A 19,804-nucleotide genomic window follows, 5' to 3' on the forward strand; every position below is an offset into this window, starting at 1 on the left:
ACTAATTTTGCGCGCCCCCCCCCCCCCCCCCCCCCCCCCCCCCCGTATAATTTCAGTCCTTCAAAATGTATGAAAGCTACTAATAACAAAGTGGTCATACAGTTTTGTAGTCTGCCTTATATACTTAACTAGAGGCCCGATGTACGAAATTTCGTGCACTGGGGGGGGGGGGGGGGGGGGGGGTGTCCCTCAGCCCGGCCTGCACCCTCTTGCAGTCTGGGACCTCTTGGAGGATGTCCGCCTGCCGGCTTAGGCCCGCTCCCAGTGTGGGAGCTCCCAGGGAGCGGGCCTAAGCCAGCAGACTGACATCGCTCTCTCAGTCTGGGACCCCTCGCTCCTTACCGCCTGCCTGTAGTGGAGATGGGAGAGGCTCCCACCACCACTGCTGCGCTTGCCAGCGTCTGCCCCCTGGTGGCCAGTGTGTGTCATAGCAACCGGTCGTTCAGCCATTTGGTCAATTTGCAATTTAGGGTTTTATTATCTACATAATAAAAGCCTAAGCAACCAATACAGCAGAACGACTGGTCCCTATGATGCGCACTGACTATCAGGGGGCAGACGCTCAATGCGGGAGCTTCCTCCTAGTGGTCAGTGCACTCCCACAGGAGGAGCGCCGCTCAGCCAGAAGCCAGGCTCACGGCTGGCGAGCACAGCAGTGGTGGTGGGAGCCTCTCCCACCTCCACAGCAGCTCTAAGGAGCAGCGAGCCAAGTGGTAAGGAGCAGCAAACAGGTGGGCAGTGAGGAGCAAGGGGTCCCGGACTGCGAGAGGGCACAGGCCAGACTGAGGGGACGCCTCCCTCCCATCCCGCCCTCTCAGTGCACAAATTTTGTGCACCGGGCCTCTAGTATAGGATAAATTTGTTACTTTGGAGTTTATTTAATTGTTCAGTTTGCTACAAATCTTAAATGAAAGTAAATTTGCCTAAAATGATTGGGTTTTTTAATCTGCCAACATAAAACAATATATATAGTTCGCCAGTGGAAGGAGCACATGGCTATCGTTTGATCTGAAATAACCACAGCATTGCCCCATCCCTGCATTGTTGAAGGTCACATGTTTAGTTGCTCAAACAGATCTTTCTTATTTGTTTATGTTACAACTAGAGACCCAGTGCGTGAAAATCATGCACTTTGGGGGTCCCTCAGCCCAGCCTGTGTCTGAAAGGCCTGTCTGCACCCTCTCATAGTCCTGGACCCCTCGAGGGATGTCCAACTGCCAGCTTAGTCCAGGCCTAAGCCGGCAGTCAGACATCCTTTGCACTGTAGCAGAGGCGGGAGAGGCTCCTGCCACCACCGCTGTACTCACCAGCCCGGAGCCCAGCTTCTGGCTGAGCTACGCTTCCCCTATGGGAGCCACTGACCACTAGGGAGCAACTCCTGCGCTGAGCATCTGCCCCTGGTGGTCAGTGCACATCACAGCGTCTGGTCATCCTCCATTCGGTCACTTTGCATATTAGCCTTTAGTTATATAGGATAGCCAGGGTGAGCCACGTTTTTATTGAGTTGTACATAAAGCTCATTTGCAGTGAGAAAACTGAATAAAATCAACTATTTCTTGGTTTTCCTCTAGGCCCCACATACAAAGAAGGAGGCCATTGATGACTTCATCAGCCAAAACAAGTATCTATTAGCAACCAGGCTCACCAACCAGAAGTTGTTCCAGGAACTGTGCCCCGTGAAGCGGTCTCACCGACAGAGGAAGTAAGGCCAGGCTTTGCTCTGCTTGTCATGGCAGTGGAGGGGCCACGGCGCACTTTCCTACAGGCCATTCACACCTCTCCTGTGGCAGTCGGAGTTTATTCTTTATGTAGCAAATATTGACTGACAACTGTTAGAGCAGTGGGGTGTATTAATTCAGGGTCCCTTAGGACTAAGTTTTGGATGTGCCAGCCTGCCCTCGGGGTCAGAGAAGATTTTCCTGCCGTGTAACACTTCATCCGAAACCTGAAGGATGAGTAGACTTCAGCCAGGTGTCAGGGAGAGATGTTTCCTTAAAGAAGCATGGAGTACGAGAGAGTCACTGTTCCCACAATAGTGGGGTGAGTCTTTGGGGGTCTCAAATAGAGGCTCCACAAGGGCACGATCATAGGAAGTGCTCAGGAGATGTTGGGAGAGTGGATGAGTGAATAAGTTCAACTTCCCAGTGGAACCATCGCAAAGGAAGCCCTTCAGAATGAGGCTCGGCGGCCTGTGAGCTGAGAGGTGAGCGGCCGGCCTGCAGTGGAAGAACCAGACCAGATGGCTTCTGAAGGCCCGTCTGCATCCAGGACTCGGTGGCCATTGCCTCAGAGGACAGCCCTGAGAGTGGTAGAGGGTGGTCTGGGAAAGAAGCGTGTCGGGAACGACTTGGAAATATTTTCCCGTTAGACTTTGACCGTGGAGTTTCTTTAGTAAATGCATTCGCGTCTTTAGTGAATGCAAACAAAGGGTTCCTTCGTGAGCACGTCCTCTCCTTCACGCTCACTTGCCATCACAGGTTCTAGTCGTGCCTCGGGAGTGCTTACTATGTCTTCTGTTGTGCGCAGGTACTGTGTGATTTTACTGATTCCCGAGGCCACCAAGTCGAGTGAAGCCTTTGAGGCCTTCCTGTCCTTCGCGCAGGCAAACTCACAAGACACATTGCGATTCATGCACGTCTACAGCAACCGGCAGCCAGAGTTTGCCAACGCCTTCCTGCCAGACAGCGAGACGTTCCGAGGGAAGTCGGCGGTGAGTCGTGGTCCCCGTCCTGGTCCTGATCCCAGCTCTTGACGAGCACTGGCACTCGATTCTGTGTCCTATTTCCTCGGGAGTTTTGAATACAAATCCCAGGAAACCCAGAAATCTCTGAGCCTGTTTTGAAAGCCTATTCTTAAAAGTCTTTCACCCTAGTGACCACCTCCTAGATTTTCGGCCTTTTACCTTCACAGAAAGCCCCTTTCCTATGAGTAGAGATTGGAGAGCATTAATCCTTTTCACTAGTTTTTCCTATGGCAGGTCTAGTTTTGCCTCTCTAGTTTGCAAAATTTTCCTTAAGCTACCAATAATGTGCTGTCGAAATATCCCCGCCTGCACTCACAGCATCCTAATTGATCTCTCCTTCCTTTCTCCTCCTTTGTCATCAGTCTCTACAGATGCATGAAATTCTCTTCATCATTCTGGTAATCATGGAGAACCTCTCTAAAAACAAAGGGTTCCTTTATTATAAAAATTAGAAAGAGATTATCGAACAAAGCTTATTAAGAGAAAGAGCTTTAACTTTAACAGAAGCTTCAGTAAGTCACCATAAAAAGTCACCATAATTTCTTTTGTCAGAAAAATAGAAATCTCTTGTAAATGTTTTATACTCATCCATATCTGTTTGAGTTTATTGCTGACTTCCCTAGACCCTTTTTCTCATCCTCTCTGAAGAGAAAACAAACAACAGTGACGTACCATTCTTTGAGAATTATGATGGTTTTTCTCTTTTCTCCCAGGTGTCTATCTTAGAAAGGCGCAACATGGGAGGCAGGGTGGTCTATAAGACCCTGGAGGACCCCTGGACAGGGAGTGAGAATGATAAATTCATCCTTCTGAGTTATCTCGAGCAGCTGCGGAAAGACTCCACTCTCCTGTCCTCAGAAGCTGTGCTCCCCGACTTGATCGATGAACTTGCCCCTGTAAGCGTGTGGCCCAGGGGAGTGGGTGCTGGGCAGGGCTGGTGGCTCCCAGGGCTGCACAGAAGCTCAGCAGCAGCGCTGTGCTGGGGTGAGGATTTCTCCCACTGGGGCTCAGGGGCTCGGTCCTGACCGTCATTCATTCTCTCAATAGATTTTCCTCATTCGGTGGTTTGTCACTGCTTTTTCCTACATCTCAGACTGGTTGGAAGACCTGTATTACAACAACTGGTAGGAATGTTGTGAGATTGCGTGTCTTTTGCTCTGTTAATGGCAGGGTTGCTGCTTTTCTTTTGAAAAGGGTCTATTCTTTGACGTGAGTGTATATTCAGCATAGGCAGGTGGAAGAACGTTTACACGTTTTCAACACCGTTCCCCTTTTTCTTTCTTTCCATCACTTCACTTTTTTATATTTGCTGATTGACTCATTCCCACTGGCTGCCCTTCCAGACAACAGAGCCTGACACACATGTAGTCCAATGTGCAGGTGTACAAGCCAGTCAGGAATTAATCGTTCCTGGCCTGGTACATCTTAACGTCCCTTTTCCTTTTCACTGAATTGATTGGAGTGACGCTGGTTAATAAAATTATACAGGTTTCAGGGGCACAGTTCTTCAACACAGCATCTGTACACTGCATTGTGTTCACCACCCCAAGTCAGGTCTCCGTCCGTCACCATTTACCCCCCTGTTCATGCTCAATCCTTTATTGCCTCCTTACTGTTGCCTCCTGCAGGATATATTAGGCACAGCCTGTAATACTGAGGCACAAAATTAAACTGAAAATAAGCAATCTCTGAATCCTAACAGTCGGAGGGCACTCTCTGCTTTCCCCACCCCCAAGAACCTCTCTCTGTATGGAATTAGAAAGTGTTTATTGATATGAAAGCTTTTTGGTTTGGGGTTGTTTGGGGGTTTGTTCTTTTGAGCCAGAGAGAGGAAGCCTAAAAGCATTCACTGATATGTCACAGCAGCCCATGTAGAGTGGAGCCGGTTGTAAGCTTGTTGTCTTCGTTTTAGGCGGGAAATGATACCCCTCCTGTCTCTGGCCTTCTCCGCCTTGTTCGTCCTCTTCGGCACCTTCGTCATCCAGGCATTCTGGTGAGTCCTCCGCGGCTTCTCAGCGTGGCTTTCTGTGGGGAGGGCCCAAACCTCATGGTGGTTTGTCCTCTTTTTTTGTAAAACTCCTTTTTTCTCACTTTAGTGACTCAAACTATGATCGAGAGTCAAAAAATCCAGACAAAAAGAAAGCCCAGGAGAAGGCCGAGAAGACCGTGTCCAGCTTCACCAAAGAGAACACCAGGTTTGTCTGACACAGGGGTGGGGAACCTTTCTCCCGCCAAGGGCTGTTTGGCTATTTATAAGATCATTCGAGGGCCCTACAAAATGATCAACTTAAAAATGAGCCTGCTATATTTGGTCAAACATTTAATTAACTCGCCCCTAATGCCTTGGCAGGGCCAGGTCAAATGATTCCGAGGGCTTTATATAGCCCTCGGACCAGACGTTCCCTACCCTGGTCTAACAAAATACCACGCCCACCTCCCCCTGACTGCTGACCCGCAGCCCGTGTGGTCTCATAAAGCAGAGTTTGACTACATGTGTATATAGAACTCTGGTTCCCGTCCAGCTGTAGGAGGTGGGAACAGGGAAGGTCGCCGCTGATTCCTGTTCACTGAGACCCTCTCCACATGCAGACACTGGACCTCCTTCTGCTCAGTATCATTGGTTTCTCAATCTCAAGTTTAACAGTGACGGCAGGAAACAAAGAAGCACATCAGAGAGATGCTAGATGAGCTGGAAGCAGAGAATGGTGCGTCCTATCCTAAAGTTGCTCTGCTCCGACTGAGAACCTCTTTGTAGGCCCAGGACTGCCAAGCAGGGGCCACCCAATCCTCCTAGTGCATTGGGCTCTCGAATCTATATATATAAAAGCATAATATGCAAATTGACCGGACAGCAGAATGACCGGTCAGCTATGACGCACAGTGACCAGTGGGGTAGATGTTCAATGCAGGAGCTGCTCCCAATCCACAAGCCCCCATCGATGGCCCGATCAAGGCCCGCTGGCCAACCTCTCGGCCCCTCCCCGCAGCTGGCCAGCAGGCTCCAATCGCCTGTGGTGGGTGGTGGCGCCTGGGCCCTGATTGCCCCGCCGGTTGCCCCACCCCGAGAGGGCCAGGCCTCTGGTATTAAATAACATATCTAGTCTGGTTAGAACAGTGGTTCTCAACCTTCCTGATGCCGCGACCCTTTAATACAGTTCCTCATGTTGTGGTGACCCCCAATTTCATTGTTACAAATTGAACATAATTAAAGCATAGTGAATAATCACAAAAACAATATGTAATTATATATGTGTTTTCCAATGGTCTTAGGTGACCCCTATGAAAGGGTTGTTCAACCCCCAAAGGGGTCGAGACCCACAGGTTGAGAAACGCTGGGTTATAACATAGTGGGTTTTTTATTTTTTTAATGTATTTTTTAATGCAGAGAGGAAGTGAGAGGGAGAGAGAGAGAAAAACATCAATGATGAGAAAGAATCACTTATCAGCTGCCTCCTGCAAACCCCACACTGGGGATCGAGCCTGCAACCCGGTCATGTGCCCTGAACAGGAATTGAACCATGACCTCCTGGTTCATAGGTCGACCCTCAACCACTGAGCCATGCCGGCTGGGCTCTTTTTTTTTTTTTTTTTTTTTTTTTTTTTTTTTTTTGTAGAGAATTTTTATGGGTTTATCTGAGCCAAACTGATGATGTATCCTGGGGAGAAAGATCTCAAATGTTCCGAACATAGCGTTTTCTTCTGCTTGGTTCTTTTAAATGTAATGGCATTTTACTACCCTGATATCTTTTTTTATATATTTTTTTTTATTGATTTTAGAATGGGAGGGGGAGAGAGAGAGAGAAACATTGATGAAAGAGAATCATTGATTGGCTGCCTCCTGCATGCCCCTTACTGGGGATTGAGCCTGCAACCCAGGCATGTGCCTGACTGGGAATCAAACTGTGACCTGGTTCATAGGTCAACACTCAACCACTGAGCCACGCTGGCCGGGCCCCTGATAACATCTTAACTCCTCCATATTCTTTCACAGCAAGACCCCTAGAAAAGGCTTTGTGGAGGTGACGGAACTCACGGATGTAACGTACACCAGTAACTTGGTGCGCCTGAGGCCAGGCCACATGAACGTGGTCCTCATCCTGTCCAACTCCACCAAGACCAGCCTCCTGCAGAAATTCGCTCTGGAGGTCTACACGTTCACTGGGTAAGCGCGTGTGAGAGAGGGAGGGACGGGGAGACAGCAGGCACATCTGGGAAGGAGGGGGCCGGCGGGAGTTACATCCTTTCCTCTTGGGCCAGGAGGAGCTTTATCCGTGCAGCGCCGTGTTGGCTGTGACCTTTCTAAGCCAGAAGTGGGAGCCATCCTGAGGGCGCCTTCTTTGCCCCTTGAGTTCTTCCCGGGTTCCTTTCAGGAAACTGACTATTCTCCAGCTCTTGAGTCTTTTCCTGGAGCTGGACACTGAGAGTGACGTGACACCCAGCAAGAGGCCGGAGGTGAGGGAGGTTGTGGGGGGGGTATTGCTGTTGGGGCGCCCTCAGCTCCCACAGGATCCTGCGTGGTGTCTGGACCTGGCCCCGCCCGGCATGAAGTCTGACAGGTATTTGTGTTCCCTGCAGCTGAGTGTCAGGAAGCCTTCAGTCCTCACTCTCTTCCTCCACAGGAGCAGCTGCCTGCACTTCTCCTTCCTGAGTCTCGATAAACACAGAGAGTGGCTGGAATACCTGTTAGAATTTGCTCAGGACGCAGCCCCGATCCCAAACCAGTATGACAAGCACTTCCTGGAACGTGACTACACGGGTTATGTGCTGGCTCTGAATGGCCACAAGAAATACTTCTGCCTCTTCAAGCCCCAAAGAGCAGTGGAAGAGGAGGAAGCCTTGGGGGCAAGTGATGTTGACCCCTCCTTGCCCCCGGGGGAATCGCGAGGGCAGGCCAGCAGCCTTGGGCCCAAGCCCATCAAAGGGAAACTAAGCAAGCTGTCCCTGTGGATGGAGCGCCTGTTGGAAGGCTCCTTGCAGAGGTTTTACATCCCGTCCTGGCCTGAGCTAGACTGAGGGGCAGCAGCGAGAGACTTGAACTCCTCAGACCCATTGCAGGCCCCTGCGCACAGGTATTTATTTGCAGGACTCAAACTATCACCACGGACAGAGTCTAGGTTTTAGATGATTCTTCTAGAGCAGTGGCCAGAAGAACCTTTCCTTTGTCCTGCTTTGTCCTGTTCTAACCTAGGAGTGAAAATATTTTCCTTTGGGGTTTTCTTTCCTGTCTGAATGCCGCACTATTTAAAATAGACCGCTTGTCCCTCTTCCCTACGGTCCTCCCACGCTCACACCCCCTCTCCTGTCCAGTGTCTGTGCCCAGTGTCTGTGCCCGGGAGCACAGACATTTGCCCTGCAGCGGTACCAGGAGCCTGGTGTGCTGGTCGCTGGCTGGGGTGTTCACCCGCCTCCCCCCCGCCCCCATCCCAGCCGCTGTGCTTCTGCTGCAGTGCATGCTGTAACAGTGGGACAGCCCACAGCAGCTTCTGGGCCCCACGGCCTGAAAGAGGCCGGGTCCCAGCAATCTTACGTTTAGCGGTCTTTGTGGTAGTAAGTGGCTAACGGATATTTTGGGGGTATCCCCCTACTGCAGTTTGTCAGCCATGGTTTTAAAAGCATAGGGATGAGTGGGGGTTCTGCATGTGAGTTTGGGTTTCTTCCCAAGGCAAGAGGAGGACTGGGCAGTGACTGAAGTGACCCCTTCCTGAGCGTCCCATCAGCCGCCTCCCCAACACGAGAAGTAGCCGAGAGGGATCCGCACGGCAGAAAGTACTGTAACGACTTGAGCCATTTATGCGTATGTTTTTAGATGCCTTTCTGCCTCTGTCAGTCTTAGGGTATGGATATTAGGAGCCATAACTTTAACCTTGTTCTCTGAACGTAGAGATAAGCTGCTATAAGCCAGTAGATGTTAAACTGAAGACAAATTATTCCCACCTGCCACGAGTGGTGTCTCTTTAGTAAAATACCAGTCACGTCTGTGTATCAAGGAACCTAACATTTCTCAGCAATCGTATTTTGAGCAGTTACCCCAAAAGTGCTGTATCTTCAAGTCCTCATTTGTGACAAGTGAACCAAGACTTGTTCTAGACTCCTGTTTTGCAAAAGGCTTATTACGTACTTTGAGCTCCTGCCTGTATTTGGATGTCTCGTCTTCATCATCGCACTCTTCACTTACAGCTGCTCCACCAGTAGCAGGTCAGTCCTGGCACCAGCTTGCTGAGCTCAGGGTGAGATGGACGCCAGGCTGGATCACTCCAGCAGCTGGAGAGCTTACCTTTTCTCTTTTAGGCAAAACCACCAGTGGGGTGTGGACAGCCTCAAAGAGTGGTCTATTCCATTGTCAAAGCAGATGGCCCCTTAAGGGCAATTTGTAAAGTGAAAGGTCAAAATCAGTGATGGGACAAAATAAGTTAGTATTTTCTTTAATCATAACTCCTTTAAACTAAGCCATTTGGATCCCGAATGACTTAAATACTGAGCTACAGTGACAAGTAGTCAATTATTTGAGCCCAGGAATTGCTGTAGTTTTCATGGACTCTACAGCTTTATGGAAAAGGCGAAGAATCACCGCCAGGCTTCCTTCCCCACGTGGTCCTCCAAAGTGGAAGCTGACTCCGAGGGCCGCCTCGCATGGCACCTGACCAGGTAGACGTGATCACGGGATTCATTTGGCTCCTTGATGCGTCACTCCTCAAACTTATTTTCTGGGTCTTTTATGGCCAAGTTTACTTAAATGAGTTTGTTTTGCTTTTATGGTAGATTTTCATTTCTGGTACTAATGGGATTCCTGGCCATAATTTCTGAAAACCAAAACCTCCCCAGATTTCATTTTTTAAAATTTCATCATTAAAAAGCACCTGTCATTTGCACTAAGAAAAGAAAGATAATAGGATTGGAAACATTCCTGGCAAATACTTCAGCCCACCAATTCTACAGATCGCTCTGGGCAGGCATGTCTGCCAGAGGACGCTGGGAGCTCTTATTTTAAAATGAACTTTACCCTTGGCCACCAAGCCTTTCCTCCTGAATGTTGTTTCCATTAATTTATTTACTTTTGTGTCAAATATATGAGCCATTGTCTGCTCAGCCAATGCCACCGTTTCTCTTCCTAATGTATGTAACCACACAGACCCAGTTTTGGTTTCAACTTCCTAGTTTTCAAATATGTATCTTCAAAAGACAACATTGATGATTTTAGAGGTAGCTTTTTCTGGTTGATAGCATCTACGCATCATGTTTAGCAGATGGGGATGAAAACTGGTCTTAAAAGTCTTTGTAGAATACACACCCATTTACCAAATATTTTTTTATTGCCAAGGTGTCAGTGGCACGACTTGTCTAACACAGAGGTGGGCAGCCCCAGCTAAGCTGGTTCAGTGAGCAAGGCAGCCCTAATTTCCACTGGGCACCGTGGTCTCGCTGCCATCACTCACTGACCATGAAACTTGGTTGTGGTTTTCAAGTAATAGGTTGATTTTCTCCTCGTTCAGTACATAAATGTTTTCCTGATATAAAGAGAAGAGGATCTGAATGTGGCTGAATGATTTGCCTTGTTTGGGAAATGGGATTAGAAGCAAACACTCCAAGAAAATTGTTAAGGAAAACTCTTTAAAAGCTGATGCAAAACATTTTTACCGAATGAAATGTTGCTCGAATCCTAATACCTGCCATTGTCCCTTGAAAACAAACGAAGTGTGGCAACTGCTGACTCTCTGTTCAGTTTGTGATTATACTTTCGAGACAGACCTGAAAAGAAAGTGGATATTTTGCACTTTTGATACTCTTAGGAACAAATAACTTATTTGGCAAGTGGTGTCCTTTTTATGTTGTTTTTGTTTTGTATTGTGAACAGGCACTAAAGCTGATGTTATTTTCGTTTTAAGAATATTACCGACTGGAAACAAATAAACTATTTTAATGTGTGATGATTACGGGTAGCTCCTGCATCGAGATGATTTATCGTGGACACATTACCAGCAAAATTGAATTTGCATGTAACTCGGCAGGTGCTTACAGTCAGCACTTGGCGACTGCAGATTTCAGGAACGACCGTCCTGGAGGGTGTGGCAGCTGGAAGAGCAGCTAATGCAGAACAGATTGAGGGAGGGTCTCAGGGGGCTCTTGGGAGGCCATTTCGTGTACCCTCCTGGGCTTTTGAGTGGGAAGTTTATTAGAATCTGCGTGTGACTTTCTTTCAAAGCAGGGGCGGGGAACGCCCGGCCCCAGGGCTGTATAAGGACCTAGAAATAATCTGGTCTGACCCTGCCCAGGCAACCGCAGGCGGGACTCGAAATTCAATAAATCTCAGCGCTTTGTTCATAGCAACATAAATTTATATTGAGTGAATTATATTAAGCGAATGATGTTATAAATATCCAGATGGCCTTTGGCAGAAAACCCCACCCCTGCTTTAAAGGAAAATACTATAGAAATATGGAAGGTTTATACAGTATTATTTCATAGTCTTTTTATTTCATTCCTCCAATTTTTAGATAACTTTGAACTGACTTCTCCATCCCTCACCCCTTTATCCTCCATCATCTTTCATTAAAGGTAGAAATCAGCACAGCACAAGGGCTACTGTTTTTTTAAATTAATTCAAACTCCTTGGAAATATTAGCGGTCTGGATTCGAGTTCTGCTTTGTGCCCTGATTTTACAGCCCCCACTGACACTTGGAGCAGAAAGTTTATTGGCACAAACTCTGTAGCACTGACAGATGCTCAAGAATTGGTCCTTGATGCGATCTGTTACTCTGTGTTGACGAGCACAAGGTTCAAACGACTCTCACTTTGGGGAGAACACACAGCATCTCAAACAGCAGGTTGGCTGCCAGGAGGGCCGTGTTTCCTGCGGAGAAGTAAAACCCAGCGTGAAGACCACCCCCAGGCCGCGCCTCCCAGGACTGCTCAGCCCTCCGCCCTTGGTCTTCCTTTTCGGGGTCCCGCTTTCCCTGGCATTCTGCTCCATCAGTCATTTGGAAATAGTACTTTAAAGTACAGAAGGTTCTTTGTTTACTCTCAGAACAGATTTTCCCCAAAAGGAAACCTATAACAATGGTGTGTGTTGTATTTATTGTCATCCTCTGAGGCTAGTAGGCCAACCGTAAGGTTTTCTAAATTAAAATTATGAGGCTGGCTCTGCTTTGAGCATCTCCTAAGCCAGCTAATTCCCCACTTTATTGATATTAGTAACTATTATTTATCCTTTGGGAATTCACTTTTCCTGAAATATCAGTAGGATGGCCGTGTGCCACCCTGTCACTAAACTGCAGGCTTGTTTCTGCATTTTGCTGACTGGTGGGCAAGCTAATAATACTCAGCAACCTCCAGGCTTTTGTCAGGGCTCATTAGCTGTGTCTGTAAGGTGCGCAATAACAGGTTTATTTTCTTCACTGTGGGGCATACTCAGCAGGTTCCCGAGTTACACAGAAGGACCCGTCCATCTGCTACCTATTAACTAGGTTAATAAAATTTGAACTAGCAGCTGCCTAGGGATCACAGGTTTCTTGTTTACTCACCAAAAGGGTCGTATGGCGGTGAGACTTCTACCAGGTCACAGCCCACCACGTTCAGGCCTTGACAGCCCCGGATGATCTCCAGAGCCTGTCCACAATCAAGCCACGTGGAAATCATTGACCACGAAAACAAACCGTGGACGCCTCAGTGGATTTCTCCCAACACATGCCCGCCTTCCGACTCAAAACTACTGCTTTCCCTCAGTAAGCATTTACCAACTGCCCGGCACCCTGGTGGCCATCACAGCTGACCGATGCCCAGTCCCTGCTCCAGAGGGCTCCACAGTGTGGTGATGGGGACAAGCAAGCCAATCATTTCAATGTCATGCACTAAGGCAGTGGTCGGCAAACTGCGGCTCACGAGCCACATGCGGCTCTTTGGCCCCTTGAGTGTGGCCATGAAATTTTAATCGCACTGTACGTGCGCGCCCGCACATGGTATTTTGTGGAAGGGCCACACTCAAGGGGCCGCAGTTTGCCAACCACTGCACTAAGGACTTCAGGAAAAACAAGTGGAGCATAGGGTAGGAACACGTAACAGCCCACAGAGGTGGGGAAGGCCTCCCCAAGGTGGAAACACTTAGCGCAATAAATTGACCAAGCAGCTGAGCAGGGGAAGGGCAGCCCAGGCCGAGGGAAAAGGCACCAAGACGAAGTACCCCGAGTCAGACACGGCCGGGAGACAGTGTCAGGAGGGGATGGTAGGAAGGATCGCTTTGTCTCAAGGAGTTTCCATTGTGCGGGTGCAAAGCCCAGAAGGACGAGGCGCTGAGGAATGAGGTGTGTGTTTTAGAAATCTCTCCGGTGGGAACGGAAAAGGGCTTTGAAGAGGCAGTTGTCACTGTCCTTTCTTAGAGGGTCTGAGACAATGATTAGGTTTAAGCAACCTTCATTTCCTCACAGGAGAAATTCGAGTACCTACCATTGATATATCAGGCACTACTCTAGGCACCAGGGACAGGGTAGCGAACCAAAGGCCTGACCTCCTGGAGCTTACCTTCTCACTATAACCACGCGCCAGTCCTGCCTGCCTGCCTATGTGCTCAGCACATCCTATGGGAAACTATTTGGGTAGTTCTAAAACGCTTGAACTACCTTGGTAGCTGGTTAATCCCACTGTGCATACTTTTTTAAAATCTAACCCCAAGCTGAAACCGGTTTGGCTCAGTGGATAGAGCGTCGGCCTGCGGACTGGGGGTCCCAGGTTCGATTCCGGTCAGGGGCATGTACCTGGGTTGTGGGCACATCCCCAGTAGGAGATGTGCAGGAGGCGGCTGATCGATGTTTCTCTCTCGTTGATGTTTCTAACTCTCTATCTCTCTCCCTTCCTCTCTGTAAAAAATCAATAAAATATATATTTTTTTAAAAATCTAACCCCAAAATGTCCTTGAGAGGGGTACTACCATATGGACCAACTACTGCAGAACCAGCAGCAGGGAAATCAAATGAAGAACTGTAATATCCCGATAAAAAATGAGGGCCTTGGCTAAAACCCAGTCCTCAGCGAGTCAATATTCATACCTACGGTGGCCCCGAGGACAGTAAAGACCTACGTGCCCTGTTTTTAAAACCTATCCTGGGAGGGAAAAGGGGATACATGTAATACTTTCAACAATTTTTTTTAATCACTACTGTAAGAAAAGAAAAACAAAAAAACATATCCTGATTCCCGAAGACTCCCCACAAGGCCCAGAAAAGTGGGGCGTTAAAAATCCTCACCCCCCACGAATGGTCAAGGGTAGATCCTAGGTACCTGACTAGGTGTGAGCCCAGCAATTTCCGGTGTCCCTGTCCCTGGGGCATAGGCAGGATCCAAGCCGTCAATATCAAAGCTGATATACATGGGTTTGCCTCCCATCTGCTGCCTCACTTCTGCCATCAGAGGGACCAGCGACTTCAGCCAGCAGTCTTCAGCCAGCACCACCCGGAAGCCCTGGGGATGGAGGCACGGAAGAGTGGGAGGTCAAGGCTTCTGCAGGGCACACTGCCTGGGCATTTCCTCCGGGCCAACCCCATGCTAAGCGCTACGTACCCATCACACTCGACCCTGAACCTTCTTGAGGAGGGAACTACCACCCCCATGTTACAGGTGAGGAATGAAGGGACGGTGACGGGCAAGGCAGGGAGAAAGTCAAAGCTGACCTATGGAGACGGGATCAGAGAGAAGCTTGGCAAAAGCAAGAGTGAGACGCTCAGGCCAGCTCCCTCGAGCACTTCCTGCACAGCTCTGTCCAGAAGACCGGCCTTTGCATGGGGCCTTGGGCTTTTCCTGTTGGCTCTTGTCGTATGTGTTCGCCTGGGAGCCACTCTGCCCAGCGGGTATGAAGAGGAGAACTACGGGGTCCCCTCACCTCGGGTTGGGACCTCCCCAGCTCTTTTCCAAGACCGCAACATCCCAGGAGTTGGTTCATCTCTGCTAGTCCCCCCCACCCCAGCCACAGGAGGCCTCCTCTGCCTCGTGAACCAACATCCTCGCTCCTCTCTGCTGCACATGACTCTCTGGGGGTAAACTCAGCTTTCCTCCCCTTTTCTGAACTTGCTTATTAAAGCCCCTCTGGAGTCCATGGCTGCCACAGAGTGAGCAGCGGAGAGGAAGGCACTGTGCAGGCGGGGGACAGAGGGAAGGGCCTGCAGTCTGTCACCTGGTTCCGGCTGTATCTGTAGGGTTCCACAGTCGTAGAAGAGCCCCTGATGCCAATCTGTACGACGCGCTTACAGTCCAGAAGTTTCTCCTCCACGCACCGGCGGAAGGGGGTCCCGTGATAGATCTTCTCTCCCAGGGCCTTGTCAGCCGTGTCCATGTGAGCATCCACGTGCAGCAGCCCCACAGGGCCATGCCTGGTGACGGCAGGGCAGCTCAGGGGCCAGGCCTCCTCACAGGGACTGAGCACAGCCACCCTCCAGGCCACCAAAACTTGATGAGGGTGCGTAGCCAAGGAGGGGAGACCTGGCAACAGTTACAGGCCTTGCAACTGGTTCCTGTCTTCAAATGGCTTCGCATCTCAGAGCAATAAACTCAGACAAGTCAGGCCGAAAATAGACATGTGCTTCAGCTGCCACCTACTACCTATCACCCAGAATTGCCTCACTTACAGATGGAGAGAGCTGGGCGGGTGACAACGAAGGGTGAGCTCAGCTGCCATCCTCCAGCTGGAGCCCCGAGAAGCAGCCTGGACCCAGCTCTCTCGCCATCATCTTCATCAACCCTGCTAGCCACCCAGAAGAAATACATAATCCAAAGCAATGCTAGGCAAACGCAGCCTCGAGAAAGAACTGTACCCACCCACCCCCAAATCAGAATTCTACCCACACGTCTTTCCCCTCTATGAATTCTGGAGCTGCCACCAACGTGGCCCATCTGTCCCTTTCTCAAACTAATGCACAGTTAGTCAATCCCTGGTAGACTTCTGCTACTGGGAAAGCCAGCTTCTCCCAGCTTTTCTGGGGAAGGGTCCCATGCAGGGCAAAACCCAGGGCCCCTCCTCTGCAAGCAACACCACTGAGCCTGTCAGTGATTAGGGTTGGCCTTTGAGCAAAACAGAAACAAGTTAACTGGGGTTTGGGGCTCATCTTCCCCAAACAGAGGCAAACGCTGAGCATGCATCCCAGAGCAGACCCAGGCCAAGGGCAGGCGGCCAGAAGTGTTAATAATAGTCTTGACTTCTAGCTGGTGACTGACAGGGACGCCTGGAGCCCGACCTTCGCTTTGATCCACAGCAGCGACTCAGTCCGGGAAGTTCCAATCACCCCCAATAACCTGAGCCAGCAGAGGTCACCTGATGCCATCTAGCAGCAAACAACTCATTTCCCAGCTCCTGAATTTTGAAACCTTGCTTGGGCCCAGATAGTTGGGACTTACTTTTTTGCCATGGCTTGCAATATAGGATATGTGATTGTGTGATCTCCACCTGCAATGAGAAAAAAGAAAACATCTGGAATGTGGATAAGAGTAGAGGACTGTGTGTTATACAGAACAATCCTCAACTTGCCCACTTCTGCCACCCTTTCTCTGAGACTGAAGAGCTACCACCCCAGCTAAAATAAGATATTGTTCCGTGAGGAAAGGGACCCTGGGTGTTTGAAATTACATTGTTTAAAAGAAGAAATTAAATTAAGGCTTACAAGTAGAATGCCCACAACTGCTCTGTCCAATAGAACTTTCTGCAATGAATGGACATGTTCTGTAAATGCAGTGGTCAATATGGCGGCCACCAATCACATGTGGCTATTAAAATGGGGCTCATGCAACTGAGGAACTGAATTTTTATTTTAATTAAAGCGATAATTAATAATGTATTAATTATTTAAATAATAGTTTAAGTTACTTATCATTTAAATAGCCACATGCAGCTAGTGGCTACGGTATTGGATAGCACAGGCCTAGAAAAGTATTCCTATGCATACCTATAATCATAATAGGCAACATTTATTGAAGCTCTACCTATGCCAAGCACAACGCTGAGCTATTTGTATGAATTTTCATTATATGTCTCTCGTATAACAGAAAGTGGTAGATGTTGTTATTATTGTTCCCATTTTGCAGATGAGGAAATGAGGCCTAAATAGCTAGGGGGTGGTGGAGCTGAGATTTCAAACCAGGCCATCCAGAAACCACTATGCTCCTCAGGCTCTCTTTGGCAAGCATTAATTACTATCCCAAAAAAGGTCTGTGTCATTTTAACTGTTTGTGAACCAGAGAGAAGTAAATGCTACAATGAGAGTGGGCGAGGTAGGGGAGGGGAAGGCAAAGCTTCCGGATACATTGATGGAGACCCTGCCAAGGAGGAACTCACCCTGTTCTCTCAAAGTCATTAACACAATGTCCTTGAAATCGTTCAAAAGTCACACCGAGCCCCTGTTGGCAGCCTTCCCCAGGCCTGGGATCCAGGGCTGGGACAAAGGTGAAGTGGGTGAGGTAGGTGATGCAAAATTTAAGGGATGCCGAGAAACTCAGTAATCAAGATAAATACTCTTTTAAGGTAACATTAAACAAAACAAAATTTCATGAAAGAAAAAAAAAAAAAAAAAAAACCCTGATCCTGTCTCCCAGGCCCCTTTTCTCTGACTTTCCAGTGAGCCCAAGCAGCCCCACCTGGACTCACCTGTTGCTTTGTCTATTGTAAGCCCCTCCTTGCTTCACTGTCCCCAGCTTTAACAAACACACTTTAAAAAAAAAGAATCCATGACAAATTTTAAAGAAAGATGGGACCAGTAACTGTTCTGTTCTAAGCCATAGAGGCGCCAGAGGCAAAAAAGGAAAACCAGTAATACTGTTGCCTTTTGGGGCACCCTTTAAATTTTGCACAGAGGCAAGTGCCTCACGCTAACCTAATCCTGTCTGTCATACCAGTCCAACATTTAAATACCCTCTCCCCAGGGACTGAGATACAGGAATTAATAATGGGCTCCATGCTACTGTCCCCACATTCCCCGGGGCTTGCCCTGGAGAAGCAGCTGTGTTGGACCACAGGGTGAGCTATCCCTGAGCACAGCGCACTGTCCTTGCCCTTGCTCTTGCAGATGCCATTACCCAAAGTCAGAGGCACACAGCCGGCAGCCACGATTTTCTGATAGGCCTCTTGAATCAGGCGGCAGCTGTCCTGAAGGTTGTAAAGATTGACATTCACATCGCCTAGGTCTGCAACCATGAGGGACTGGAAGGGGAGGGCCCCCGTGCTGGGGTTGATTGTCCGAAGCATCACTGATTCCTCCCGGATCCGCCGGGGTCCAAATCTGGAAGAAGATGGAGCGTCCTGTGAGCATCCCTAAAGGCTTAGCGGCCCCATCTAGGTAGGGGCTTCTCAGCCTCGGGACTGGTGGCATCTGGGGCCGGGTGTTACGGGGGCCCATCTTGTGCGTTGTAGGAGGTTTAGCAGCATTCCCGGTCTGTTCCCACTAGATGCCAGTAGCACCCCTTCCCGCAAGTTCTGACACCCAGAAATGCCTCCAGACTCTGCCAAAAAAAAAGCCCTGGGGGCAAAACAACCCTGATCAAGAATCACTGTTCCCGGATGCATAGTGAAGAGATTAAAGGTGGGGGACATGTAATATTCTCAACAATAAAGATAGATTTTTTTAAAGAGGGAGAGAGAGAGAGAGAGAGAGAGAGAGAATAAAGGCACAGATTTAGGAGCCCACCCATCACCCACTTCCTAAGTGGTAGTGGATAATTTCCTAACCTGTAGAACAATGACAATATTTACCTTCCCTCATTGTTGTGAGTTAAATGAAATTACCTATGCCAAGCGCCGTGCACTTGGTAGACTTTTAATAAAGTGGCATTTATCGTATAGCCCGGCAGTCAGGTGTATTGCTGCTGAGCTGAGCCAGAAATAGCTGAAGCTCAATAATTAGGACAATGAATTTTACTGCCTCTGACTTGAATTTAGAAAAATTGCTTTAATTTGTGCAATTTTTTTTTAATTGATTGATGAGAGAGAGAGAGGAGAGAGGCATCAGTTTATTGTTCCACTTATTTATGCATTCACTGGTTGACTCTTGCATGTGCCCTGACCAGGGGATGGAACCTGTAAGCTTTATCAGGCCTCTCGCTTTAACCAACTGAGCTACCGGCCAGGGCCTTGATCTGAGCAATTCTTGCCGCAGGTGACCTCTAGGGTTTGAGGCAGGGTCAGCCAGTTCTGCCTGCGCAGATGGACGCTGCCCCTGTGCGCTGGCGTCATCCCCAGCCTCCATCCCCGCCAGGCGGGGGGTCATGGCATGGGGAGGCTCGGGCCGGAGAACCCCTTTTCTTTACCAGTGGATGCCAGTCATGCTTGATACAGAAAAAGGGAAATCCACCCTCAAGCGATGAGGGGCCCTTTGGAGCCAGGCGCCAGCTCCAACCTGACCCGGGTGAGCAGAGGCCCCCGTGCGTTCTCCAGCCACGTGTCCCTCAGTCCTGGGGCCTTACCTCGCCCCGGGCCGGTTGGAAGTCCCCGTGTCCAGGGGCACCCCGACGAAGGCGGCGTCCAGCCCCTCCGGGGAGGCCTGCACCGGCAGCCGCATCATGGAGCAGACGCCCACCGGCCGCGCCACGACCTCGGAGCTGGGGGGCAGGTTCCGGGGGGCGTCGGAGGCCTGGCGCCCGGGAGCGCGGCAGCGGTCGCGGAGCCCCGCGGCGGGACGAGCGACCCCGCGGGCCCCGGGGCCCCGGGCGCAGCGGGACGCCAGCAGCCGCAGCATCCCCCGCCCGCCGGGCCCTGCCTGTCCCCGCGGCGACCAGGGCGCCAGTGCCAGCGCCGGGCCGGGGCCGGGCTCAAAGGGCAGGGGCGCGGGTGCATCGGCGGGGGAGGGGCCCCGGGGCCGGTCTCTCCCGCCCCCCCTTCCTGGACTTTGGCCCCTGGCTCCTTTGATGAATGAAGCCAGGCCGGGGCTCCCTACCCGCGCCCACGGCCCAGCCCAGGCGTGTCTGCGCCCCCCAAGGACCTCGGCAGCTTCTTCTACTCATAAGAGTTTTTGTTTTTGTGTGTTTTTTTTTAATATATTTTATTGATTTTTTTACAGAGAGGAAGGGAGAGGGACGGAGAGCCAGAAACATCGATC

General features: G+C 49.8%; 2 protein-coding genes across 4 annotated transcripts in view; one reads left to right on the forward strand and one right to left on the reverse strand.

Annotated features, from left to right (window-relative positions):
- Positions 1-10,674, forward strand: part of DNAJC16 (DnaJ heat shock protein family (Hsp40) member C16) — a 29,512-nt gene extending 18,838 nt beyond the window's left edge. For all 3 annotated transcript variants that reach the window (XM_070404151.1, XM_070404152.1, XM_070404153.1), the window contains exons 8-15: positions 1,572-1,702; positions 2,527-2,710; positions 3,457-3,639; positions 3,791-3,867; positions 4,656-4,736; positions 4,840-4,938; positions 6,735-6,905; positions 7,363-10,674. In XM_070404151.1, the coding sequence (XP_070260252.1) occupies positions 1,572-1,702; positions 2,527-2,710; positions 3,457-3,639; positions 3,791-3,867; positions 4,656-4,736; positions 4,840-4,938; positions 6,735-6,905; positions 7,363-7,756 (1,320 nt within the window). In that variant the 3' untranslated portion in view covers positions 7,757-10,674. The remainder of the gene's footprint in view (positions 1-1,571; positions 1,703-2,526; positions 2,711-3,456; positions 3,640-3,790; positions 3,868-4,655; positions 4,737-4,839; positions 4,939-6,734; positions 6,906-7,362) is intronic.
- On the reverse strand, positions 10,014-19,478 carry AGMAT (agmatinase (putative)). Its single transcript, XM_070404154.1, has 7 exons — positions 19,173-19,478; positions 17,790-17,992; positions 16,119-16,167; positions 14,902-15,097; positions 14,013-14,192; positions 12,263-12,347; positions 10,014-11,592 (listed from the first exon to the last, which is right to left on the reverse strand). Exons 1-7 carry the CDS (start codon positions 19,442-19,444, stop codon positions 11,519-11,521), a joined length of 1,059 nt encoding a protein of 352 aa, XP_070260255.1. The 5' UTR covers positions 19,445-19,478; the 3' UTR covers positions 10,014-11,518.
- Positions 19,479-19,804: the final 326 nt, after the last annotated feature.

The sequence above is a fragment of the Myotis yumanensis genome, unplaced genomic scaffold (assembly GCF_028538775.1).
Source record: "Myotis yumanensis isolate MYYU_CA2020_CCGP unplaced genomic scaffold, mMyoYum1.0.hap1 SCAF_2, whole genome shotgun sequence".
Lineage (NCBI taxonomy): Eukaryota > Metazoa > Chordata > Mammalia > Chiroptera > Vespertilionidae > Myotis > Myotis yumanensis.